General features: G+C 45.6%; 1 protein-coding gene across 1 annotated transcript in view; it reads right to left on the reverse strand.

The window, feature by feature from the left end:
- Positions 1-27,204, reverse strand: part of BCAR1 (BCAR1 scaffold protein, Cas family member) — a 570,884-nt gene that overhangs the window by 113,301 nt on the left and 430,379 nt on the right. The window contains exon 5 of the mRNA XM_033941917.1: positions 6,433-7,668. Within this exon, the coding sequence (XP_033797808.1) occupies positions 6,433-7,668 (1,236 nt within the window). The remainder of the gene's footprint in view (positions 1-6,432; positions 7,669-27,204) is intronic.

A 27,204-nucleotide genomic window follows, 5' to 3' on the forward strand; every position in this document is an offset into this window, starting at 1 on the left:
GAATAATAATAACATAATAATGAAATTTACTGCAAATCAGTGTGACTTCTCTGCTGTTGCCTCTCAGAGACCAGTTCAGAAATGCGCGGCTTTACCTTGGCAAGTGCCACTCTCATGCCATTTTCGCAACAAAGTCTGTTCCTTTTCTTCGTTTTTATGTCCAGCATCCTCGAAAAGGATTGCTCGCAAAGATATGTTGTAACAAACGGTATTAAAATTTCCAGAGCTTTCTTAGCAATAACAGGGTACGTTACCAATTGTTGACACCAAAACGTTGAGAGCGTTGTTGTTTTGAAGAGTTGCTGTTGAACCTGGCTCTGCTGAATTTCAATGATTTCATCGAGGTATTCATAATTGACATGTTGTCTCAACACTAAACGTGAACGGCTGTCTCACCCATGCTGGATATGACTCTCTTGTAAGGAAGTATCCGTCGAGAGACTTTGCAAGCTCATCTAAGTGCGTGGCTTCCGTGGGTACAGAAATGTCTCCAATTCCAGATACATCTTCGATCTTACTTACACAGTTGTCTAGCAGGGGAAAGTTTGCGAAGTTATCGTTTTCTGTTCGTCGTTTCCATAATGGTAGCTTTTTTTGAAAAGCTTTCAGGTTTTCTTCCGCTTCGATGATGTTGACTCCACCACCCTGCATCTGCTTATTGAGATGATTGAGAGCTGCAAAGATATCAGCCATGTACTCTAAAATGAGAATGAACTCAGAATTTTTGAAGCAATCTGCATGACAATGTTGCTGCTCTTGCAAAAACAGAGCTAATTCCACACGCATGGCAAAAACACGATTCAGCACCTGTCCCCGGGATAACCACCGAACGTTAGAATGGTACAGAAGTACCTCAAATTCAGATCCCATTTCTTTACACAGCTCCTTGAAGATGCAGTGCTTCAGAGCTTTATTTCGTACATAGTTCACGCATTCCACAATTTTTAAAACTTCTGCCAGTTTTGGAGGCATGGTTTTTGTTGCCAACGTATGCCTGTGCAGAATGCAATGCGTAACAATGATGTGTGGTGCATCGGCATTCACTAGCGCACCAAAACCGGACTTTCTTCCGAGCATGGCTGGAGCTCCGTCCGAACAAACTGCAGAAACCATATCCCACGAAAGATTGTTGTCTTTGAAGAAGTCATCCACAAGTTTCTTCACATCAGTTGCCTTAGTTGTTGTTGTAAGAGGCTTACAAAATAAAAAATCTTCCTTTATCACGTCGTCTTTCACATAGCGCACGAATACTGCAAGCTGGCTTAGATTGGAAACGTCTGTGGTCTCGTCGAGTTGAAGGCTGAATTTTGCCGGGCTTGAAATCAGATCTGTAACTACTTGAGCCAAGATGTCTTAGCTCATGTCCTTTATGCTGTTGCTGATGATGTCATTTGAAAGAGGAATTTCAGATAACTGAACTTCAGCCGCTTTTCCCAGCATGATATTCGCCATCTTCAACACAGCTGGTTTTATGAGTGTTTCACCAATGGTGTGTGGTTTGCCCTGCTTTGCGATCAGGTAAGCAACTTCGTACGATGCTGTGAGGATTGGTTTGTTGATGGGTACAAAGCCGAGAACAGGCAGAGTAGCCTTTTCATCGAATCTTGCTCTCTTCACCTTGAATTCAGCGAGCGTTGTGTTCTTGTATTTTCCATCTCCATGCAGCTTAAGGAAATGTTCCCTTAGTTTGCCGGAGCTAGACTAGAATTACTCAACTTGGCATTGCAAATCATGCAATTAGGACGCTGACTCCCATCACGTTCCGTTATACATGTGAATCCATATTGTACATATTTGTCCGACCACTTTCATATTTTGCTCGACATAGTTAGTAAGGGATTAAAATATTAAGATAGGTATCACACGACGTACCATCACAACAGTTATAATTCGACTACTGTGCGCATCAAATCCCATGCAGCACAGATAGGCCAAGCGATGTTGCGTGATCACCTGCAGCCAATTATGGACAAGCGGGGCGTATCATCACGAATCATAAGCGCTTCGGTCACGTTCAATCATCTATCAGTTAAATCACAAATTTTGATCAGGAATTGATTGATGTATATAAGGCGTTAGTTACAGATTGATAGATCAAGAAACCGAGTACACGATCAGTCTTGATCAAAATCTCTGAATAACTGATAGATGATTGAACGTGACCGAAGCGCTATATGAGTCGGAGGTGTGTTTTGACCTCCGCCGAACCCGCGAGACTGACTCACCCAGGTCGAACCCAGGTTAAGAACCATTGCACTAAATATATAACCAACTGCTATCAAATCAATGAGCCTATGCATGGTGTTTTACCACCTGACACTTCACTATTACAAATTAAGGGACTAGTTTACTATGCTTTTTCCCCCATTGGAGGAATGTAACACCTCAGTTTGGCATGGAGTATGTGCAGACAGTTCTAAGTGACCTGCTGTCTCAGTAAGGAGGGAAAAGCAACTGCAAGAGAAAACTTGTCTTGTTTAATACCTAAAAGTTCATATTAATTCTCAAGATACGAGGGGAGTTCAATAATTTATCTACTTCAGTAGGAAAGAAAAGAATATTCAAAACATTTTTGTTTTATTTTTCAATATAGTCCCCTCATAACTCCATGCATTTCATTCACTTTTCCTGCAATGACTAACTCCTTTGAAAATAATTCTGTTTGACCTTCAAACCAGGATGTCACAGCTTCCTTGATATCTTCATCACTTGATAACCGCTGTCCAAGGAGAGATTTCTATCAAACTCAGAAGAGGAAATAATCCAAGGGAGCCAGGTTAGGACTGTAGGGTGAATGGTTCAGCTGCTGAAACACACATTCTCAGATAGCAGCCTGTGATTGTCATATGTGCACAGGTGCATTGTTGTGAATAAGCAGTATACCTACTGTGAGTTTTCCTCATCTTTTCTCCTTGATTGACTCCCGCAAAATGATCATTGTGTTGGCGAAACTCTCACCAGTTATTGTTATCATGTTTGGCATGAATTCCAGAAGCAAAAGTCCTTCATCATCCCAGAAGACAGTTGCTATGACTTTGCCTGCAGAATTTTCTGTCTTGAACTTTTTGGGGGTGGGGGATGATTTGTGCTTCTACTGGATTGACTCCATTTTGGACTCAGGATCTCTGTGATAGACCCAAGTCTCATCTCCAGGAACCAAACAATGAAAAAATTAACTTGGTTTTCATGGATCATCTCCAAGTTCTCCTGGCAGCACTGGAGCCTCATGACCTTCTGACATGGCATTAGAATTCTTTAAACCCATCTTGCACTAACCTTGGACAACCCAACTTTTCATGAGATGCCAATTTCTTCAACTATTTGGGAAACCTTAATTCTTCTGTCTGACAAAATTAAATCCTCGACTTTTTTGCACATTTCTGTGGAAATTGCTTCCACAGGCTGTCCAGCGTGAGGGTCATTTTCAATGGACTCTCTACCCCACTTAAACCGATTGCTCTAAAATTTTTTTTGTAGTATTATGGGGCAAACTCACCAAAAACTTCAGTCATGCATTTACGGATCTCCTTTGGTTTTTCCCCTTCTTTTAAAATAAATTTTATCACTGAATGGTGCTCCAAATCTAGCAGTTTCTTACTTGATTTGCATGAGGACTCTTCTGACACCCAGTCTCTTGGAATGTTAGACTCACACTGAGCCACAACTGTGTATGAGTAACATTGAGACATGTCACAACATGCACACAGACTTGTTTCAACACACTTGCTACTTTCTTTCATACTCAGGTAGATTATTGAACACCCTTCCAGGGAATTGTTAGAAAATGTTTCTGGGCAGTTTTGACTAAATTGTGAACATTGTTTTATTGCAAACTGATAAGATTTGTTTGTCAGTGTGAACTACTAGTTGTATCAACACAGTAACACAATTTAAATAATATTTTTAACATTATATTTGTAACTTATTTAAATACTGAGTATGTCCTGAACAAAAGAAGAAACAGATAAAGGATAAAATGTAGTGTTATTTGTAAATTGCTCTAAATACGTACAGCTAGTGCCAACTAATGTTCCCTCTAAGCTGTGGAGTCCTTCAAAGGCATTCCTTCCAGTGGAAGGTGATGCTTCAATGTCATGTTTTCAATCACTAGGGATAAGTAAGTCTTCTGGAGTCCTGAAGAACTTGCCTGTCCCTTGCTATTGAAAACTTAATACTGAAACAGCACTGCTAGTGGCAGGACTCACACACACCTTAGAGCAGGGGTGCCCACACTTTTTGGGCTTGCGAGTTACTTTTAAAATGACCAAGTCAAAATGATCTACCAACAATGAAATTTAAAAAAACAAACACAAAGCACACTGAAAGGCAGAGAAAATGTTAATTATCATTCATATTCCGGGTTTTTTTCAAAGAGGTCACGGCAGATGACTCTATGCAATGTCACCTCAGTAAAAACCATACAAAAATAGACAAATATACCCCCTCCCTTTTTACTAAACCGTGATAGCAGTTTTTAGCGAAGGGAGTTGCGCTGAATGCTCCGTGCTGCTCTCGATGCTCAATCTTTCTTCCCTTCTTTCAGCCTCATGTATGTTTCCTTTCCTCCAGACCTCATTCTCTCCCCCAACTTTTTCTTTCTGCCTCCCTGTTCCCCATTCTTTCTGTCTCTCTGTCTGCCCCCTTTCTTTCTTTCTCCCTGCCCTCCCCCAAGCCACTCAGTTTGCCGCCACTGCCATTGGGGAACAGCCCCAAGCTACCGCCGCCCCAAGCTCTCCCTGCAGAAGCGTCGCGCTGACCAGCATTCCACTCCCTGACGTCAATTCTGATGTAGGAGAGGAAGTTCCGGGCCAACTAGGCATTTCTCCCCATTCCATCCAGCCTGAGCCCCATCTCTCCTTGATCCAGCATTTCCCTTCTGTGTCTGTCAAAATTACCATTCCACCTATTTTCCAACATCACCCTTCTTTGTGTCCATCTCACCTATATCCCCATCTCACCACTTTTTCAGAATCTTCATTTGTCTCTGTCCTTGTCTTTACTCCATGTTCACCATTTGCCCTTTCAATGTCTTTATCTCCCCCCCCCTTTTTCAGCATTACTTCTATGTCTCTATTTCATCTCCTCTTTTTCAGCACTACCTCCCTTCAGCATTGCTCCCTCTGTGTCCCTATCTCCTCTCCCCCTTTTCAGCATTGCTCCATCTGTATCCCCATCAACCCTCCATTTCAGTATTATTCTCTCTGTGTGCCAATCAAGCCTCTTTTAGCATTGCCTCCCTCTGTAAACCCATGTAACCCCTTTTCAGGATTTCTCCCTCTGTGTTAAACCACCACCACCCCTGCTTTCAGCATGTCTCCTCTGTATCTCTATCCTTATTCAGTAGGTTCTGCTTACCCTTTCTCTTCTTTGTGTCGCTATCTCCGTTTTCAGCTTTCTCCCCTTTTCCTGTAGCCAGAATCTTTCCACCCTCCCTCCACTCCGGCCCAGCCCGGTATGAAATATTTCCTTGTTTCCCTCCCCTCTCTCTTTCTCTCGCTCATTCTCCTCCCTTACCCACGAGTCCTGCATCTGGCTCTCTCCCTTCCACCTGCATCCAGCCACACACCCTGCCCTATGGCCCTCTTCAGCAACTCGTCAGCAACGGTGATCAAGACAGGCTGCCGACATCGAGGCCTTCCCTTTGCGAGTCCCGCCTTTGTGGAAAAAGGAAGTTGAAACAAGCGGGACTTGCAGAGGGTAGGCCCCGATGTCAGAAGCTTGTATCGATCGCTGCTGCTGACGAGTTGCCGAAAAGAGCCGTGGAGCAGGAGGCGTGGCCGGATGTAGGTAGAAGGGAGAGGGCCAGATAGGAAGGCTGCTGGCAGAGGTAGAAGCTCCGGAGCATGACACCGACCCCGGCCAGGATGATTTCTTTTTCAGGCTGCTGCTGTCACCACTGCCCCCCCCCCCAAAAAAGACAAAAAAACAAACTAAAGTGGATACCCGGCGGCGGTGTCTTTGACGTCGGGGAGAGGAAGGCTGATCGGCCCGGTAGATTGGGACAGCAACACGAGTCTATCACAGAGTCCGGGATGGGCTCCGCGATCGACTCACATTGCCATCGCAATCGACCTATTGGGCACCCCTGCCTTAGAGGGAACATTGGTGCCAACAGGTTGCCAATCCAGCCTGAAGGTGAAAAACAGACTTTGCAAGAGAGTTGTACTTGTATAGTGCCTCATCCTGCTTACTTGTTTCCAGTTAAGACTAGTGTATTGTGAAGCCTTGGAAGACCCCTTCAGGTATAAGTTACCAAAGACCAAATTTTCCAAGAAACCCATCACAGGCAGCAGTAACAGTTTACTTCAGATAAGTAACATAGCAGGACAGCTGCATTTAGGATATGACTTACTCAGGCATAAAGTGATACTGCATTCAAGGGCATTTGGTAAGCTGCACATGAATCTATTGTGAACATTGTCCTGCACTAACCTGCAAATGAACGTAGTCATAGTCTTCCATCCAGCCACTTTCATTTTCATATTGCCCATCGGGTGACTCTTCTGTCAGGAACTTGGGTGGGGATGGCAAAGGCCTGGACTGGATGTTGTTTTTTTCAGAATGGCCCATTTGGTGAGCTGACAGGCTACTATTGTTGTTGGCTAGCTGGCCAGTATTCTCCAGACCAGACTGGGAGTCCACTAGCAAAGATTTTTGTTTTGTCCTTTTAAATAACAAAGAGGCATTACCATGGAGGAAAGATGTCAACTGCTTAGTGTCATCTGGGATTCCACGAGAGTACATTACAAAACAGTCCAAATCATCAGTAGTGTTTGATGTATTGGTCACTAGAACATTCAAATCCCATTCACAATTGTCCAGCACTTGACTGTGTTTCAGCAGGACCTGATAAAGATCTTCCATCTTCTGCAACTGATTGCTGAGTTTGGTGTGCAAAGTACGATCAGATGTCTGTGAGGCACTGGTCACTACCCCCTGCACAAATTCAAGTAAGTCCTTTACTGTCTTTTTTATGCTCTCTACTGCAGAACGTATTTTCTGGACATTGGCCTCCATCTGTTCATGGCTCCTCCAGGTGCAGGTGATGAAGGACATGAGGTAGGAGATGGAACCCAACACATTCTGTTGCAACTTGGCCAGCATATCCATAGCTGCATCTAAGTCTAAGCTCATCTCCTTGCCAGCAGGCCTTGAGAGAATTACCGATGATTCTTTCACAGGGATGGTATCCAAGGAAGAGGTGGAGATGTTGCTCTTAGTGCTGCCTGTACTGGAAGCAGAGAGTCTCTTAAAGTTGCTGGAGAGTTCCTCCATCATTTTCACTTCCCTATCCTGCTGGGGAGGGACATCATAGATATAATCCCCATCACTTTCAGTAGACTCTTTTCCACTATGGAACTCTCTGGGGAAGTTGTACACATCCTGTGAGAAAGCTGAATCCCCATTTTTTTTTAAACTTGGAGGCACATCATAGATTTCTTGTGAGAAGGACATGTCTGTCCCTTTACCAGCAGATGGGGGCATGTCATAGATATCCTCTGGAATGTAAGGTTCCTGTACTGTGGATTGCTGAGGTGGGATCTGTGGGATAGGATTGATCGAATCAAATAATTTCTGCATTGCAAAGGCTGGGGGGATATCATAGGTCTCCTCTCTGAGGGAGATGTCTGGAACATCTTTACTTATGGATGGAGGGATATCATAAATCTGCAGAAACAGACAGAGTTATCTAGTAAACACAGAAGTATTATTAATATACTATTAGCATTGTTTGACAGACATACCCCACTTTTTTTTTCAGGAATTAATTTTATGCAGCATTTTCTGCATATAAAACATGCTTACATGCAGAAAAAGCACAGTTACTTACCGTAACAGGTGTTATCCAGGGACAGCAGGCATATATTCTCACATGTGGGTGACGTCATCTACGGAGCCCCGATGCGGACGGCATTTCAAGCAAACTTGATTGAAGACTCAAGCTTGCTGTGCTGCATCACGCATGCGTGCCTCCTGCTCCTCTAGATGGCGCATCCCCTCCTCGTGGTCTCCAGTTCACATATCCAGCAAAGAAGCCAACCCCAGGGAGGTGGGCGGGTTGTGAGAATATATGCCTGCGGTCCCTGGATAACACCTGTTACGGTAAGTAACTGTGCTTTATCCCAGGACAAGCAGGCATGATATTCTCACATGTGGGTGACCTCCAAGCTAATAAAAAGGGGCGGAGGGAAGTTGGCAATTCAAGAAAACAGATTACATAAAACCGATTGGCCAAACCGGCCATCGCTTCTGGACAGTGTATCCAGGCAGTAGTGGGAGGTGAAGGTATGAACCGAAGACCACGTGGCAGCCTTGCAGATATCCTCAATAGGCGTGGACCTGAGGAAAGCTACCGAAGCTGCCATCGCTCGGACTTGATGCCCCGTAACTCGACCATGCAGCGTGAGACCAGCCTGAGCGTAGCAGAAAGAAATACAAGCAGCCAACCAGTTGGACAGGGTGCTCTTGGAAACTGGGCGCCCCAACCTGTTAGGGTCAAAGGACAAAAACAATTGGGGAACCGTCCGATGAGACTGAGTGCGTTGAAGGTAAAAGGCCAACGCCCTCTTGCAGTCAAGAGTGTGGAGCGCCACCTCTCCAGGATGAGAATGGGGCTTGGGAAAGAACACAGGCAGAACAATGGACTGGTTGAGATGAAAATCAGACACCACCTTAGGTAAAAACTTAGGGTGAGTGCGGAGAACCACCTTGTCATGATGGAATACAGTGAAAGGTGGGTCCGCCACCAAAGCCTGCAGCTCACTAACTCTTCAAGCAGACGTGAGTGCGAGTAGGAAGATCACTTTCCAAGTGAGAAACTTAACATGACACTTATCCATAGGCTCAAATGGGGGTTTCATTAGTTGAGCCAGAACCACATTAAGATCCCAAACCACAGGAGGAGGTTTGAGGGGAGGATGAACATTCAAAAGACCCTTCATGAAACGAGAAACCAAGGGATGGAGTGAGAGCTTTCCCTTCCAGGGGCTGATGAAAGGCAGCAATCACACTAAGATGTACTCGAATGGAATTGGTCTTCAGGCCAGAGTGAGATAAATGAAGCAAATACTCCAGAACCAAAGACACAGGGACCGACACCGGGTCCTGGCGGTGAGAGGAGCACCAGGACGAGAATCTAGTCCACTTCTGGGAATAGCAGAGTCTAGTCGAGACTTTCCGAGAAGCCTCCAACACCTCCCTGACCGACTGAGATACCGGGAGAGAAGTCAAGGGGAAAGAAACCAAGCAGTCAGATGAAGAGACTGAAGATTGGGATGTAACAGTGAGCCCCGACTCTGAGATAGCAGAGAGGGAAAGACAGGCAGAAGTAGAGGCTCCCTGACACTGAGTTGAAGTAGTAGGGAAAACCAAGGCTGGCGGAGCCACCGAGGAGCAATCAAGATCAGAGTGGCCCTCACCGATTTCAAATGAGCCAGCGTCCTCAGAATCAGAGGAAAAGGCGGGAACGCATAGAGGAACTTCCCCTCCCAATCGAGGAGGAAGGCATTGGCCTCGAGACGGTCCGGGGAGTATATCCTTGAACAGAAGAGAGGCAGTTTTTGATTGTCGGAGGAGGCGAACAGATCTATCTGTGGAGTTCCCCATGTGTCGAACACCTGTCGCAGGACCTGAGAATGCAGGGACCACTCGTGTGGCTGGAGGAGGCGGCTGAGCCTGTCCGCCAGACAGTTTTGCTCTCCCTGAATGTAAACCGCTCGAAGGAGGATGTTTTGGGAGACCGCCCATTCCCAGAGACGTAGAGCCTCTTGGCAGAGGGACCATGACCCCGTCCCTCCCTGCTTGTTTACGTAGTACATCGCCACCTGGTTGTCTGTGCGGATGAGAACCACCTGGTCGTGAAGCAGGTGTTGAAAAGCCACCGCGGCGAGGTAAATGGCCCGAAGCTCCAGCACGTTGATGTGGCAGCGACGATCCTCTGTTGACCACAGACCTTGAGTGCGGAGACCGTCCACATGAGCCCCCCAAGCATACTCCGACGAGTCCATGGTTAGGACCTTGTGGTGTGGAGGGGTGAGAAAGAGCAAACCCTTGGAAAGATTTGAAGAGTCGGCCCACCAATGGAGCGATTTTTGCAAAGAAGGAGTCACTGTCACGGGGCGGTTGATCGGGTCCCGATCCTGACGCCATTGTGAGGCCAAAGTCCACTGTGGTAACCGCAGATGAAGACGGGCAAGCGGAGTGACGTGGACTTTAGAGGCCATATGGCCGAGGAGCGTCATCATTTGTCGAGCCGAGACAGAGGTCGACCTCGAGATCTGTCGGCTCAGATTTACCAGCGCCTCCAGACGCTGAGGAGGGAGGAAGGAACGAAGACGGACCGTGTCCAGCACGGCCCCGATGAATTGTAAGGACTGAGAGGGGCACAGCTGGGATTTGGGAAAGTTCACCTCGAACCCCAGACTCTGAAGAGAGGTATTCCCCTACCTGGACGCTGAGATAACCCCCTCCCTGGTCGGGGCTTTGATCAACCAATCGTCCAGGTAGGGGAATACTTGCAGACCCTGGGAGCGCAAGGCAGCCGCGACCACTACGAGGCACTTCGTGAAGACCCGGGGGGACGAGGACAGGCCAAAGGGGAGGACCCGATATTGCAGATGGAGGTCTCCCACCTGAAAGCGCAGGTACCTGCGACAAGCAGGGTGCACCGGAACATGGGTTTAAGCCTCCTTCAGATCGAGGGAGCAGAGCCAATCGCCCTCGTTGATCAAGGGATAAAGAATCGGAAGGGAAAGCATCCGAAACTTTTCCCGCACTAGAAACTTGTTCAGGCGCCTTAAGTCCAGAATCGGGCGCAGGTCTCCCGTCTTCTTCGGTACCAGGAAGTAACGGGAGTAAAACCCTTGGCCCCTCTGTTTTTGGGGGACCGGTTCCACCGCCCGCAGGCGAAGGAGATCCTGTGCCTCGGAGAGGAGGAGGGACAACTGCGCTCGATTGGGGGGACACGCACTTGGTGGGCTGTCTGGAGGAACCTCTTGAAAGTTGAGTGAGTACCCTGATGAGATCACATCAAGAACCCATGAGTCCGACGTTATGGCTTCCCAGCGAGGGTAATAGGCTCGTAGGCGGCCCCCGATGGGATGGAGGCCAGGCGGAGGCGCGGAGGGGGCCAGTCCCCGTCCGCTCATCCCATCAAAAGGACGGAGACGACTTCGCAGGCGCAGTAGGCTGCGGTTTTGGTAAAGCCCTAGAATGAGTCTGGGGACGCCGAGGCGGCGGTCTGGAAAAGGCCGGGGTGGACTTCTGGGGGTAGCGGCGAGACAATCCCCAAAAAGGTCGAGAGGCTCGCGGTTTAGGCTTTTGCTGGACGAATGAAGCAAAGGAACGTTCGTGTTCCGATAGCCGCTTCGTCGCTGCCTCGATAGTGTCGTCAAACAGTTCCTTACCGACGCAAGGAAGGTTAGCTAACCGATCCTGGAGGTTAAGGTCCATATCGACCAGCCGCAGCCACGCCAGCCGGCGCATGGCCACAGCGAAGGCTGCGACCCTGGATGAAAGTTCGAAACTGTCGTAAGCGGTGTGGAACAGGTGCAGTCGGAGGTTTGAAAAATCCTAGAGGAGTAGGCCAAACGCTGCCTGGGGGGGGGGGGGGCGCAGGTAAATCCACCGAGAAGGCGCTCAGCAGCCCAATGAGGTGTTTCAAATAAGAGGAAAAGGTGAATGTGTAGTTCAGGACTCTAGAGGCCATCATAGAGTTCTGATACAAACGGCGGCCAAATTTGTCTAGTGTCCTGCTTTCGCGTCCTGGAGGGACCGCCGCGGATACCCTAGAGGGGTGAGCTTTCTTCACAGAAGACTCCACCAGTAAAGATTGGTGGGACAGCTGTGGTTGCTCGAACCCCGGGCAGGGCACCATATGGTACTTAGACTCCATTTTACATGGGACAGCCGTCGCCATGTAAGGAGTCTCGAGGTTCCTGATGAGGGTCTGCCGGAGCACCGGGTTCAGCAGCAGCCGGAGGGACTCTCGGGGCGGAGAAGGCATATCCAGCTCCGCCAGGTATTCCTTGGAGTACCTCGAGTCAGATTGTAAGTCCAAGTCAAGGGCACGTCCCATGTCCTGGACGAACCTCGTAAAGGAAGGCCGGTGTGATCCCGTGGCCCCTTGCGGGGACGGTGAACGAGACCTCCGTTTCACTGAGAAGGAAGGAGAAGCCTCCCTCGAATAACGAGGTTCTCGCTCGGACTCTCGATCCAACACCGGGGACGCGCTATGGAAGCGCTCTGGGGTCAAGGACCTGCGTCGCCTCGAGGAGCCCCTTGGGGACGACGCTGGGGTAAGTGGCACTGACCGATGTCGGGTCGGAGACCTCTCCCCGAACTCCCTCAGCGAAAGCCTAGAGCCTCGGACCGGAGCCCCGGAACGAGGGGTGAGTCAGTAACAGCTTGGGGTTAGCGAGAGATAGCTCGGTAACCCATAGCGGTCCCCCCGATCGAGTCGAGGGCGAGTGGCCTCGGATCGGTGGTGAACTCCGGGCCTTTTTGGAAAGTCGGCGGCCCGAGGAGTCGAGGGGCTTCGATCTACGTTTTGCCCTGCGCAGCTCCGCTGGGGACGAACGCCTCGAGTGCCTCGGAGAGGAATCTGAGGAAGAAGAGAGGTGGCGAAAACGGCGCACTTTGCCTCGAGGGGTCTCGACGCGGGGCTCAGGCTGGTCCGGCGCACGCGAGGTCGAGGTCGGGGCCGGTTGAAGGTGAGCCAAGGCAGCCGATAGCTCCGTCGTGATCATTGCCCGGAGCATATCCTGGAACACCGGCACAGACAGCATCGATGGCATGTTGGAGGCCGCGGTGCACTCCACCGAGGGCGATCTCGATTTTGAACATTCCCGAGTGGTGGAGACACACCAAGAGGTCTTCGAGGGCTTTGCCGGGACCATGGGTAAGGAACTCCCCCCTTGCCCGGCCATTGTCCCCGAGGTTGGCTTCTTCGAAGGTATGGAACCTGAGGAAGGAAGAGGGGACTTACCCGGAGCCGAAGACTTTTGAGAACTCGAGGTCTTCGAGGTCGAGTCCCGAGGCGGGCCGAGGGATCCGAGGCCGAGGTCAAGGCCGGGGCCAACCTCGAGGCCGAGGTCGAGGGTTGGTCGGCAGCAAACAGGTCCGCCATGCGGGTCCGTCGGCGGCGGAGCGCCCGGTGTTGGAAGCTTGCGCACCGGGGGCAAGTTTCGGTCGGATGATCGGCCCCCAGGCAAAGGATGCACCAGCGATGCGGGTCTGTGATCGATAATAGACGCTTGCACCTGGTGCACTTTTTAAAGCTGGTAACAGGCCGGGATATAGAAAAAACAGGCGACCGCAGCCTACCAGGCCACGCGGTCGCGTCGACCCGGGAGCCCCCGAGTCGCGAACGAAAGCGTGTTAAACGCGATGAGCAGGAAAAAGAAGTAACTATACGCACAGCGACTTTTAACTATGAAAAACAATAAATCGCGGTGCAAAGAAGGCACTTGGGGCAGAGCTAGGAAAAAACAAGTCTTCTTAGCTCTGCGGAAAAAAACGAACTGGAGACCACGAGGAGGGGATGCGCCCTCTAGTGGAGCAGGAGGCACGCATGCGTGATGCAGCACAGCAAGCTTGAGTCTTCAATCAAGTTTGCTTGAAATGCTGTCCGCATCGGGGCTCCGTAGATGACATCACCCACATGTGAGAATATCATGCCTGCTTGTCCTGGGATAATAGCAGTTATGAAATGGTGCAGCCAAAGAAGCACAAAAAGTACATGCTCCAATAAGATTGTATGTGTACTACAAACAAGCATTCCCAAGGGCATGGTTTGGACAAAGCTGAAACACACAACAAGCATAGTATATACATCAAGGAAGTTTAATTAACAGGATACGTCATCATGTGACAACCCTGAAGCCATCTCTTTATGCTGCTGCCATTTTGATACAGTCAAAATACAATCTTGATTGGTGCAGTTTCCCGTCAATTAAATTCTCCTACTGTCTCCTGTTACACACACACACTCCTTTGGAGCAAGAAAATTCATGCACTACTGGGGATCATTCAAGGAGCCTATTTTATTAAGTTAAATAGGAGTTTAGGCATAAAATAGGTGCTTTTTTGGGCATTTCACACAGGCACCCTGTTATGAAAGTACCTCCCATCTATCATATAGCATGTGTGTGTACAGTGAAACAGCAATTGTACAAATACACTGTGGACTGTAAGGGAACCTTTCTTTGTAGCACTTTATACAACTTATCATTTCTGTAGCTCTACAATTGAAATCCAAATATAAATTTACTAGTCTTATAGCCTGTTACATTAACGGGTGCTAGAATATATATGTGTGTGTGTCTGTCTTTATTTTTTTTTTCTCTCCTTAGCCGCTTTCTGTATTTCTGTCTTTCTTTCTTTCTTTTTTTTTTTTCCTTGGCTGTCCACCACCACCCCTTGCCTGCTCCCCCTGTCCTTTCTCCCTTCCTTTTACCTCCCCTGTGTCCTCCACCACCCCACTACTCACCTTATCCAGCAGCAGCCCTTCTCCTTTTGTTTTACCTCCCCCCTGTCCATCATCACCTCCTTCCTGCTCCCCCTCTCCAGCAGTAGGCCTCCCTCCTTTTCTGCCCCCCCTGTCAATCAGCACCTCTTCCCCTGTCCATCAAACCCTTTTTCCTGCTCCCCCTGCCCAGCAGTACACCTCCCTTCCTTTTTCTGTCCCTCCATTTCCCTGTGCTGCAGCATTTCCCTCCCACCCCATTTCCCTGTGCAGCATTTCCCCCCCCCCATACCTTCTTCCTTACCTCCATGCCCTACCATTCTCTCCCTCTCTGCTCCCTTTCCTCCTTCAACTTCATCGGGCAGAAGCAGCAGCAGCATTTATAATTAACTGCTGCTGCCGGCTTCAGGTCTTCCTCTCTGGTGGGTCTTGTCTTCATGAAAACATGAAGTAGGCAGGACCCGCCAGAGAAGAAGGCCTGAAGCCAGCAACAGCAGCAAATTTTAAACGCTGCTGCTGCCCGAAGAAGCCAGGCCTTAACCACAAAGCTGGGGGGGTGATGGAGGGTTTTAAAACGTACAGCGGCGGCAGTTCCGGGGGGGGGGTTGTTTGAAAAGCCTTCGGCCGTGAAGTATGCCATCTGCATACTTCATGGCCGACGGCTTTTCAGGACTTTAAAAACTTGCCTGTTTTATTTTTAAATGCCGTCCGGGCTCAGCCGCCACGGCCTGCAACCGCCGACAGCTGCCGCGGCCGACACCCGCCTCGGGCCGCCGACAGCCGCCGCAGCCGCCATCCACCTTAGGGGGGAGAGAGAGAGAGCTTAGCGCGCATGCGCACTCCTACCTGCGGTGCCCTACAGCGCACGGAAAACACGCAGATGGGAGTGCGCATGCGTGGCTAGCGTTTTATTATATTAGATTGTAAAGAACCTAGAAAAACAACCTGCAGGTGTTTTGCAATACATGATGTGCATATGAGGGGCCATAGAAAAGTTCTCAGCTCAATCAAGAAGAGATTGCCAGTTGCAAGTTATTTCACACTTTTTCTTAACATTTCATATCATTGAAACAAAAACTGTCAAGAAAAGTTTCATGGCTCCACATCAATTACATTACATTACATTACATTTGTGATTTCTATTCCGCCTGTGCCTTGCGGTTCTAAGCGGATTACAGTTAAAAGAGATCAGGACATTACCGAGAGAATTACATAACAACGATTTAAGTAAATTACATCTCTTCTTGGTTGGGCTGAGAACTTTTCAGTGGTCTCTCGTACTGTGTAGGCTTGTTAAGAACTACTTGAGTTGTATTCCTCACAAAAAGACACACACTTTATGATGGTCAAGTAACACCTATTAATACTGGTGAATCTGTACAAAGTCTATTTAGATGCTGACAGATTGTATAGGGAGACGTTTGACAGCTCAGCCTCTATAGTCGATGTTAGAAAGTATAAAGTCCCTTGTAAGCTCTAGTGCTGCAAAGCAAGGAAGTTTAAAATCTCATTTGTAAGATATTACTCTCTGTTGTGTGGCTCTATAGTTTAAAGCTTAATCTATACACATTTCAGAAACAAAAAACAAAATGATTTACAGGGCCTAAGAATGGAAGATTAGGTTCTTACCTTCGATAATCTTCTTTCTGGTAGTCCCTGGAGGATTCTACACTTCTCCCTCGGTGTTCGCGGGGGTTGGGTGCAGAGCTGGACTGCGAAGTGTGAAAAATCACAAATAAGTTTTCAGCCTGCTCTGACCCACCTCCACCTCATTCCAGACCTTCCCGCCTCCCTCCCAGCATCCCAGACCTTACCTGGTGGTCTAGCAGGCTTTTGGGGCAGGAGCGATCTTCCTACGCTCCTGCCCCATGAGGATCACTCATAGCAAATGGCTGCTGTGAGTTCCCGTAGTCTCTCGAGACTACGGCAGGATGGAGGCAGGGAAGGTCCGGAATTAGCTTTTTTTAAAAAAAAATAAAAAATCGCAAATAACCGAATCCGCGGATACTGAAACCGCGGATTTGGAGGGAGAAGTGTATATGCAAGGTGTCCAATCCATTCCTGTGATCCGGGACTTGCAGAAATCCATACTTTTCTTACCATGGGCTTCTCCCACTACTGAGAGAGAGACAGAGCCCTCTGCGGTTACATCAAAAAGCCAAGCAACCACACTGGAACAAGGCAACAACAAAGTAGGAGGCATGGGGAAATCTCCCTGGAAACATAAGTAAAGTCTGTTCTGTTCTGCTCTGCAAGAAATAACAACATAATTAATAAGCCAACAGTTAACCCAGAGAAACTAGGAACAATGTAGAACTAACCTGCTGTGTGCAATGAGCACCCACTAGAATCCTGCCTTCGGTAACAATTGTACTCACAGAAGAGTGAAATCCCCCACAGACCCTGTCTATTGGTAGGAAGATACTAGCCTATAAGGAGAAAAAACTGAGGCAGAAGAAAAGGCAGGTGATTCTAAAAACTGAGCCTATATTGAGAGGGTGGGTCATATAGAATTCTCCAGGGACAACAGAAAGAAGATTATTGAAGGTAAGAACCTAATCTTCCATTCTGGTACATCGCTTCTGGATTCTATATGCAAGGTGATGTACCAAAGCAATGGCATCGTCAAAGGAGGGACAGAAGAGCCTGCCCTCAACCCTGAGAACATAAAAACGGCATCAGAATGAGCTGTCACATCCACTCGGTAAAATATGGTAAAGGTATGAAGAGAAGACCAAGTAGCCTTGAGAGAAACTGGTGGCTGCTTGCTGTGGGTGATGTTAAGTCGACTAAATTGCCATACCAATCCAACATCTAAGGCGACAGAAGCCTTAGATGCCGGCTTACCTTGGCAAGAGATGATCTAAAAGGTGAATATAATTAGTTTTCTCAAATAGTGGAGGAGGATTCTCCGCATGTTTCAAGTTTCAAGTTTATTAAAAGTTTGTTATATATATAAGATTCCGGAACTTGGAGGCTGAGTGAATGGCTGGCTAAAGACTGAGCTCCCTCCTCTGAGCAATTGATATAAGAATTTAATATACAATAATTATTCTTTTTGTCTTGTTTGTTGGAAAATCTTCAAAGATGACACCTATGAAACAAAAGATACAGGAATTATCAACAAAGTCTGTAGAGAAAAACAAAAGATTAAAGGAGGATCCACAGACATCAAGTGGAAATTCATAATCTATAGATGCATTGGATGTTATAGATGTTATAGACAAATTGGAAAACATAAATTTGACTCTGATGGAAATGAGAAAGGAAATGAATCAGATGAACAGTAAACTGGATATAATTACCAACAGAATTGATAATATGGAAATCAGAGTAGGTAAAATAGAACAAATACAACAAGAAAATAAAGAAGATCATGAGATGTTAAAAGTAATGCAGAAGAGAATGACAGATCTTTAAAAACGTTCTAGGAAACAGAATTCGAGAATTATAGGATTAAAAGAAGGAAGTGAAGGAAAAAACATGATTTCATTTTTAGAGGAAATACTTCCAAAGGTTCTTTCACTCAGAATAAATATACCAATAGAAATAGAAAGAGCTCATAGAATTGGAGCAAAAAAAATCCCAAAATTCAGGTAAGCCAAGAACAATAATACTAAAATTATTGAGATTCCAACATGTTCTGGATATTATAAAAGCGGCTAGAGAAATACAAAATATAGTATATAAAGGATCTAAATTGTTTTTCTCTCCAGATTTGGCTAAGGAAACTGTTCACATAAGGCAAAAGTTTTTGCAGCTAAGGGAACCATTAAAAGAAATAGGAGCAAATTATGGAATATTCTATCCAGCACAAATGAAAATCACCTATAAAGATAAGTTTTATTCCTTCGATGACCCAGAAAAACTTAAGAAGTTCCTATCTTCTCAAGAGACACCCATGATCTCTAGATTTATATTAAGATTATATTTTTAACTTTAAATATGGCCGCTACAAATGACTTTTAATTGTATTAGAATTGTTGGAATTAGAAACATTTTAAAACAGGAGAAGATTCTAAGTTTAAACAAAAATACCTGGTGATGTAATTAATTTATTCAAGAACATGCTGACATCTGAAGAATCTAAGATAGAATCAAAAAATCTTCTGATTCTGATGCCTTCATTTGATCTCTGTCAGAGATTCAAAGCAGGGGAGATATGTTGATTAAAGGGAGGATGTTTGTGTGAAGCCATCCATAGGAAATGGGTCAGTGAAAGAGATCATTGTCACCAATCGGCTGATTCGGGAGAGAAACAGTTCATTGGACAGGGCTGTGATGTATGGGGCTCAGCTGCGCGGCTTGGAATAAATTCACCACCGCGGCGCACTTAATTGCCGATGAACTGAATCGGAAAAAGGCCGGGGTGGCTGGGAGATTGGAAAAAGGAGACCAGGATGAAGGATAACGGATCTGCAGCGTTTTGATTGGTTACCCGGTTTGTGCTCATGCCCCTTGGGCTGGAAGGTGAAAAACGGAAGTAGCAGAGAACACGGATTTTTTTTTTTTTAATGACCCCAGTAACTCAATATCTGAATTTATGATGTCAAAATGGTCCTCTCACCAGACAGTCGCCGAAGCTAAGTCTTAAAGCGCTCGTGAGGCCAAGTCGACGTTGCCTTCCCCTGACCTTTGCAGCGGGCTCCTGACAAGAGTCCTGTACCTGGAGTCGCTGGACACTGACCTGTTTCAAGGCATGCATTACTGGTTTCCTGCTTCTCAGAGGCTCTTTGGGGAACAAAGCGTGCGTCAGTCCCTGGTTGCTGCTGCAAGGTCAGTTGGTGAAGATTTCCAGACCCACTTCCTACACTGCTACTTTGTATGAGTATCTAAATTCCAGTCCTTTATCAAATGGATTGAACCCGCATTGGAAACAATTTCTCAGCTCGCTCTGTGAAGGTATTTAGAATGGACAGCCCATCTTCATCTTTCAGGCTTCCTTTCAGAAATCTCAGGCGTGCCCCTGGAATCACCAGTTCCAAATGTCCTTGGTGCCACCACAAGAGCAGCTCCTCACCCGGGATATATCCCAAGGGGAAGAACAGCTCCCGAGTGACACAGTCTTCGGATGGGGGTTCCAGCTTTACTCTTGGTACTGGGAAGCCACTGCAATGGCCAGTAAGAAAGAACAGAATGGCTTCCAATATCTTTGGACCCCTGAAGAGGCACAGTCAGCAGAATTGTATACTAATATATAAGACCATTAGTGTACATAGTGAGAAGATTTGCTGTGTTGTCCTTGAAGATTTGATTTTGTGGCATGCTGCTCTATCTTATGTGTACATTCTCTTTTCAAAGGTAATAATAATAATAATAATTTTATTCTTATATACCGCCATACCCAGCGAGTTCTAGGCGGTTTACATTAATTAGATTAGGATCCACATATACATGTAGATTTACAACCAATTTATCGGATTTACAACAAATTTAGTCAAACTTGGCAGATGAAGAAGGAAGATTTACAACAAATTTATCGGATTTACAACAAATTTATCGGATTTACAACAAATTTAGCCAAATTTGGCAGATGAAGAAGTGAGAGGGTAGAAGAGGAAGGGGGAGAAAGGAGCTATCATGAAGGAGGAGATAAGCCGAGCAAGGGGCCCTGATATTATCTGAGGGGTTGGTTAAGGGTCTTGTTTGCTGAAAATGTAGGTTTTGAGTGATTTTCTGAAGTCGAGGTAGGTGGGGGCCTCGAGTATCATTTGGGCTAGCCATGGGTTCAGCTTGGCTGCTTGGAAGGCGAGGGTTTTATCTAGGAATCTTTTGAGTTGACAAAGCTTTAGCGAAGGGAAGGCGAACAGCTGAATTCTGCGGGGTTTCTTGTTGGTGCAGTAAAGGTTAAAGTGGGGGGTGATGTATCTTGGCGAAAGGCCATTTATCGATTTGTAGCAGAAGCATGTGAACTTGAAAAGAACTCTGGATTCGAATTGCAGCCAGTGAAGTTGGTGGTAGAACGGGGTGATGTGTTCCCATTTCTTCAGGCCATAGATGAGGCGAATGGCGGTGTTTTGGATCATTTTTAGTCTCCTGGTGGTTTTCTTTGTAGAGCTCAGGTAGATAATATTGCAGTAGTCCAGAATGCTGAGAATGGAAGATTGTACTAGTAGGCGGAAGGAGGAGTCATTGAAGTATTTTTTATGGTACGGAGTTTCCAAAGTACCATGAAGCATTTCCTGACAATGAGGTCGATGTGATTTTCTAGGGATAAGTTTTTGTCTAGGGTGACTCCCAGTATTTTTAAGGTGTGTTCTAGGGGGAAAGTCATTCCTTTCAGATGAATTGCGGTGTTTTTGATTTTGTCCTTGGGGGTGGCTAGAAAAAATTTTGTTTTGTCATGGTTTAGTTTCAGCCTGAATGATAGCATCCAACGTTCAATCTGATTGAGAATATTTGTAATGTAGTCAAGTAGTTCTGGTGTGAAACTGGTAAGAGGGATGGCTATTGTGATGTCATCTGCGTAGATGAAAAATTTGAGCTTGAGGGTGTGAAGGAGGTTACCTAGGGAGGCCAGGTAGATATTGAACAGAGTGGGGGATAGGGGGGAGCCCTGCGGGACACCACAGGTGTTGTCCCAGCTATATGAGATAGAGTTGTCCTTGAGTACCTTGTATGATCTATTTTTTAGGAACTCCTGGAACCATTTGAGGACCTGATCGGAAATGCCAATGTGTGCCAGGCATTCGAGGAGTATGGTGTGGTCGACCAGGTCAAAGGCACTGCTTAGGTCTAGCTGTATGATCAAGGCACTAGAGCCTTGACTAAAGAGCGTGTGAATATAGTCAAGAAGGGAGGCTATTATGGTTTCGGTGCTGTGGTCCGCGCGAAAGCCTGATTGATTGTCGTTTAGGATGTTGAATTTTTCTAGGTATGTGGAGAGTTCAGTCTTTTGCTATTCTGCTATTTTGGTGAAAAGGGGGATGTTTGCGATCGGTCTGTAATTAGATGGGGAATTTGGAGATTCTTTTGCGTTTTTTATAATGGGGGTAATCAGAATATGACCTTGCTCTGGTGGGAAGTTTCCTGTGGTTAGTAGGGAGTTGACCCATGTCATCATGTTTGCTTTAAAGTGGCATGGGGCAGTTTTCATGATGTATGGGGGGCATGTGTCCAATTTGCAGAAGGAGTGGGTGTATTTATTGTAGTAAGTGTTAAAGGTTTGCCAGTCAATTGTTGAGAATTGTTTCCAGCTAAGGTCTGTTCTGGATCCTGGGTTTGGGTTAGATATGTCGGGGTCTGGGAGAATGGGGAATAGTTCGAGGGGATTGGTCCTGGTGGGTAAGTTTGATCTTAATTTTTGAGTCTTGGTGTTGAAGAAGTCTGCGAGGGAGTTGGCAGTTATAGTGGGTTCTTCATAGATGTTTGTGATGGTTTTGATGTTGTATAGGTCATTAACCAGTTTAAAGAGGTTACTACTGTTGGTTTTAATGTTGCCAATTTTGTGGGAGTAAAAGTTTTTTCTTTTTTCGTTGGTGAGGTTTTTGTAATTTTTTAATTTTAGTTTCCAGGCCAGTCTATGTTCTTGGGTTCCTGATTTTTGCCATAGTCTTTCTGTTTTTCTGAGCTCCTTTTTTAATAGCAGCAGTTCTGAATCGAACCAGCCTTCTTGGTTTGAGGTTCTTATTCTGCGGGTCTTCATGGGGACTATTTCGTTTAGTATGTTCGTACTATCCTCGATCCAGGAGGTCATGAGTTGTTCCGTTTCTTCGGTTTGATTGGTGTATGTTTCGAAATGGGACCAGAATTCCACTGGGTCAATTTTTCCTCTGTAAGTGTGGGTTTTGGTCATTCTAGTTTTGTTGTTTTTGGGGGTTTTTTGTTGGCATCCTATTGAGAAGGTGCATAAGGAGTGATCCAACCAAAGGGAGTCGGACCAACTGCCTTGATTCCAATAAAACATGGGATTGGCCAGTTCCTTGGAGGAGAAGGTTACCAGGTTTAGTTGGTGACCTCTTTGGTGGGTTTTAATAGGGGGTTGTTTGGCATAGCCTAGTTGGGTGAGCAGTGACCATAGGTTCGCAATTTCTGGTTGGTCAGATTGCTCAAGATGGATGTTGATGTCCCCGCATAGTAGATTGTAAGGACTTGTTAAGGAGTTGGTTAATAGTGATTCCGCGAAGTTCTCTTTGGCCAGTGTCCATTTTTTTGGAGGTATATAGAATAACGTGATAGTTAGCGAGGAGGGCAGTGATTTTGAGGTTAGAGAGATGGTTAGAATTTCAACGTTGGGCGAGGATATTGTGTTGAGAATGGCACATTTTAGCTGGTCCTGGTAGATTATTGCTAGGCCTCCTCCTCTTCCCCATGTTCTGGCTAGTGAGAGAATCTTGAAACCTGGGGGTAGACAGTCTTTAATGATAATGTCCTTGTCTGATTGCAATCAGGTTTCTGTGAAGAGGACGAAGTCGGGGTTAGTTTCGGTTAGCCAATCTTTGATCAGTGTCGATTTGTTTCTCATTGATCTGATATTTAGGTATGATCCAAGTAGGGACTGGTGGTTGGTGTGGTCGATTGGTGAGAGGTGGGAGTATTCAAGTTTTTTTAGCGATCTTGGTTTTTTTGGGCGAGGTTTGGTCTGTTTGTGGGGGTGAGGGTGGATAGGGGGAGGATTGGTGTTTGGGTGGGCTTTTGTGGTGTGGAGAGTGTAAGTAGGGGATTTGGGGTTTACCGATCGGTATAAGGTGATGGGGATGGGGATGGGGGATGCGTTTGAGTGGTCTGCGTAGCAGTATCTAGAGGTGAGTAGGTAGAGTAGGAGTAGTGCTGCGCATTGGCTAGTGTTTGGCCAGGCCATGGTGAGGGCTCTGTGGGTGATAGATGGGTGGGACGTGGCGCAGTGTTGGTTTGGAGTGGTATTTCTCTTGACTATTGCTTGGTTGGTCAGGTTTGTTGCAGAGAGGTAAGGAATAGTTAGGGGGATGCTGGGTTCAATGACGTATCATACAGTGTGATCCAATACAGTTCGATATAATGTCAGTACAGTATAATGCAGTACAGTATAATGCAGTATAATGTCAGTACAGAACAATGCAGTAATGTCAATACAGTACAATACAGTAATGTCAGTATAGTACAATACAGTTTATAAGTAAAGGTAATCTTATCCTGAGTGTGCTATTTGTGAGGACCTGTTGGTAGCTGCTACGTGGAGCAGATGTGCGGACTGCTGTTGGTGTAGAGCTATGACCAGCTTGGTAGTGCAAGTGACCAGAGTATTGTGGGTGCAGCTGATCAGAGTAGTAAGGGTGTGAGACTGGTGGGGTAAGTTGGGCTGGTGTAGGCTGTGGGATGCTTGTATTGTTATAGTGTTGTGTTTGTGTGCTAGGGGTTGAGTTGGCTACTAGTGAGGCGCTCAAGTATGTTGTAAGGGTCTAGCAAGGTTGTACAGTATAAGAAAGTATTGGATAGCAATGTTACTTATCTAGTTAGTCTATCTGGTCTTGCTCCTTATGGCAGGGAGTCTGGTGCGGCGGCTCTGTTGAGTCGGTCTTGTGAGGAGATGAACTTGTCTGTAGGTCGTCCCTGCTGTGGCTCGGTTGGGTTGTGATCACAGGGCCTGGAGTGGAGATCTGCGGCCGTCACTTTGTTCAGATGGTTTGGGTTTATATTGTCTGGTTTTGGGTGCTGGTGTCAGAGGCCTTCTATTCTGGTGCTTCGCAAAGGCGCGGGCTAAGGCACACGCGCCTTTGACGTGCGCCTTCAATGGCACGTCGAACGGCTGCACGCCGTTGGTGCGGCTAGTTTTGAAGAGTCGGGCTCCTGCTGGGACTGGAGGGGGCGGTGCAGTGCTCCCACGCTCCTCTCCTGCTGTAGCAACACGAGGCTGGGTTGCCCGCGATCCACCGAGCGGCGGCTGTGCAAAAATGCCGCGCTCCGGTGTTGCGGCTAGTTTTGAGAAGTCGGGCTTCTGCTGGGACTGGAGGGGGTGGAGCAGTGCTCCCACGCTCCTCTCCTGCTGTAGCAACACGAGGCTGGGTTGCCCGCGATCCACCGAGCGGCGGCTGTGCAAAAATGCCGCGCTCCGGTGTTGCGGCTAGTTTTGAGAAGTCGGGCTTCTGCTGGGACTGGAGGGGGTGGAGCAGTGCTCCCACGCTCCTCTCCTGCTGTAGCAACACGAGGCTGGGTTGCCCGCGATCCACCAAGCGGCGGCTGTGCAAAAAGGCCGCACTCCGGTGGTGCGGCTAGTTTTGAAGAGTCGGGCTCCTGCTGGGACTGGAGGGGTGCGGAGCAGTGCTCCCACGCTCTTCTCCTGTTATAGCAACACGAGGCTGGGTTGCCCACGATCCACCGAGCGGCGGCTGTGCAAAAAGGCCGCGCTCCGGTGGTGCGGCTAGTTTTGAAGAGTTGGGCTCCTGCTGGGACTGGAGGGGGGCGGAGCAGTGCTCCCACGCTCCTCTCCTGCTGTAGCAACACGAGGCTGGGTTGCCCGCGATCCACCGAGCGGCGGCTGTGCAAAAAGCGGTAGAACTGAAATGATTGTTTTGTTTAATAGTGTACTGATTTTAATAATAAGAAATATCTTAACAAAATTAATTGTTTTAGACGGTTTCTAATTATACTTTATTGCATCTATAAGTATATTTCTATTTACGATTTATTTCCTTGAATGAATAAATAAAATGAAATGTATGAATAGTTGAGTTATATGAAATACATAATACATGGAGTGAAGATAGAATGAAATATTATAATGCATTTAAGTTTTATTTTATAAGATACTTTATTATATAATTGTTTCTTAAAATGAATACATAAAATGAAATGGAGGATTACATAAAATTTAATTTATATAAAATACTTAATATATTGAATGAAAGATTGAAAGAATTTTATAAATTAATTAAATGGAATTCCTAGTTTTAAGAGATTTGATATATTGTAATATTGTAATGCATTTATGGTTTGAAATAAATTTACAATTTTTAAAGGGAAGGGTAAAGGAAATTCTAATGTATTTTTTATATATTTAGATTGATATTGTAAACATAAGGTAATTTATATTATACATTTCTTTATTGAAATGAATTTATGAAGATTTTATGTAATGGGTTTGGGATATAGTTAAAGGAATAATTAAGGGGGGTTTAATATATAGATTGATTGATGTGTATAGTGAAAAGAATAGTAAAATAGGATGCTTGGGGGAGGGGTGGGTGGCTGGTCTGACCTTATGTCTTCAAGTTATCGTAATATAAGGGGGGAGGGTTATGGGAGGATGAAGGGAAGGGATTTTGCAATCTTATAAATATAAAATTTAAAGAATTAAGGTTAAGGGAGGATGTTCTATATTGTAAATTAAGGGAAAATAATTTTATGCAGGAAAATTATAAAAGGATGAAGTATTTGTTGAAGTTCAGGTGTCATAGGTATAAATATCTTAATGGAGCTTAAATTTTTTTCGTTAAATGTTAATGGCCTCAACCATCCAATAAAAAGGAAGAAAACTTTCTTGTTTTTAAACCAGCAGAATATAGATATATCTATGTGCAGGAGACTCATTTATCAGCTATAGAGTCCAAAAAGCTAGAAGGAGGTTGGGTAAAGCATTGCTTTTTTGCCCCAGCTGTTAAGAAAAAAGCAGATATAGCAATATTAGTGAGTAACAAATGTAACGCGAAGTTTAAGTTGATTGCTGCTGATCCTGCAGGAAGATGGATACATGTAGACATGAGCATGGGAAATACTACCATGGCGCTATTCAATGCATATGCACCTAATTCGAACCAGATTGAATTTTTTTAAATCTCTACAACATTTGTTGTTACCACTGGCTGCTTCTAAATTAGTTGTGGCAGGGGATTTTAATGCTGTTATGGATCCTTTAATGGACAAAAATCTTAGCAGAATTATGAAATCATTAGGATTAGATAATTTGGTGCAAAATTGTGACTTGAAAGATATATGGCGAATATTTCATTTTAATGACCGGGAATTTTCGTTTTGCTCCCATGTTCACAAATCATTTTCAAGAATAGACTATATATTTGCTTCAAATGCATTAATTCAGCAAGTAACACAAGCCTCCATTGATCCGATTATTTTATCTGATCATGGTGGGGTGTGGATTAAAATTAAAATAATTGACCAAGAGGATAGTAGACCTGTATGGAGATTTGATAATACATTGCTGGCGGAACCAAATTTTATAGAGGAAATACAGTTGAAAATAAATGATTATTTTCAAATTAATAATGTGGAAGATATTTCTATGGAAACGCTGTGGGATGCTTTTAAGGCAACCATGAGAGGTCAAATTATTTCTTTTTCAGCATACATTAAAAAACAAATTAAAAAACAATTTTATAGTTTGGAACATGATATAAAGATATTAGAATCAAAATCGATTGACAAATGGGAATACTCTACATTACAAGAAAGCTAAGCTGCCCAGTAAGTACCGTCCGTTTCAATGAATTTTGCAAAAGTTTATAGTATAGCTTTTAACATTTCTTCTTTCTTGGTGATTTTTTTATAGCTATCTAACACGACCCCTGAAGAAGCCGAAAGTTCGGCGAAACGGGTCCCATTGGGCTGAGGGCTGTAACAGTGCTTTAAGATAACTGCCGTTCATTATTTATTATTTATTCATCTATTTATTTATTAAATATGCACTCAGAGCACCTTATTTAGTAGATGTGCAATAGAACAAGAACTAAGAATTAAGCACTTTAAAAAGCAGAACCCAATGAATGATACTCGCTACCTGTATATGCTGTTATCAGAACTTTTGATGG

This window comes from Geotrypetes seraphini, chromosome 4 (assembly GCF_902459505.1).
Source record: "Geotrypetes seraphini chromosome 4, aGeoSer1.1, whole genome shotgun sequence".
NCBI classification, from domain to species: domain Eukaryota; kingdom Metazoa; phylum Chordata; class Amphibia; order Gymnophiona; family Dermophiidae; genus Geotrypetes; species Geotrypetes seraphini.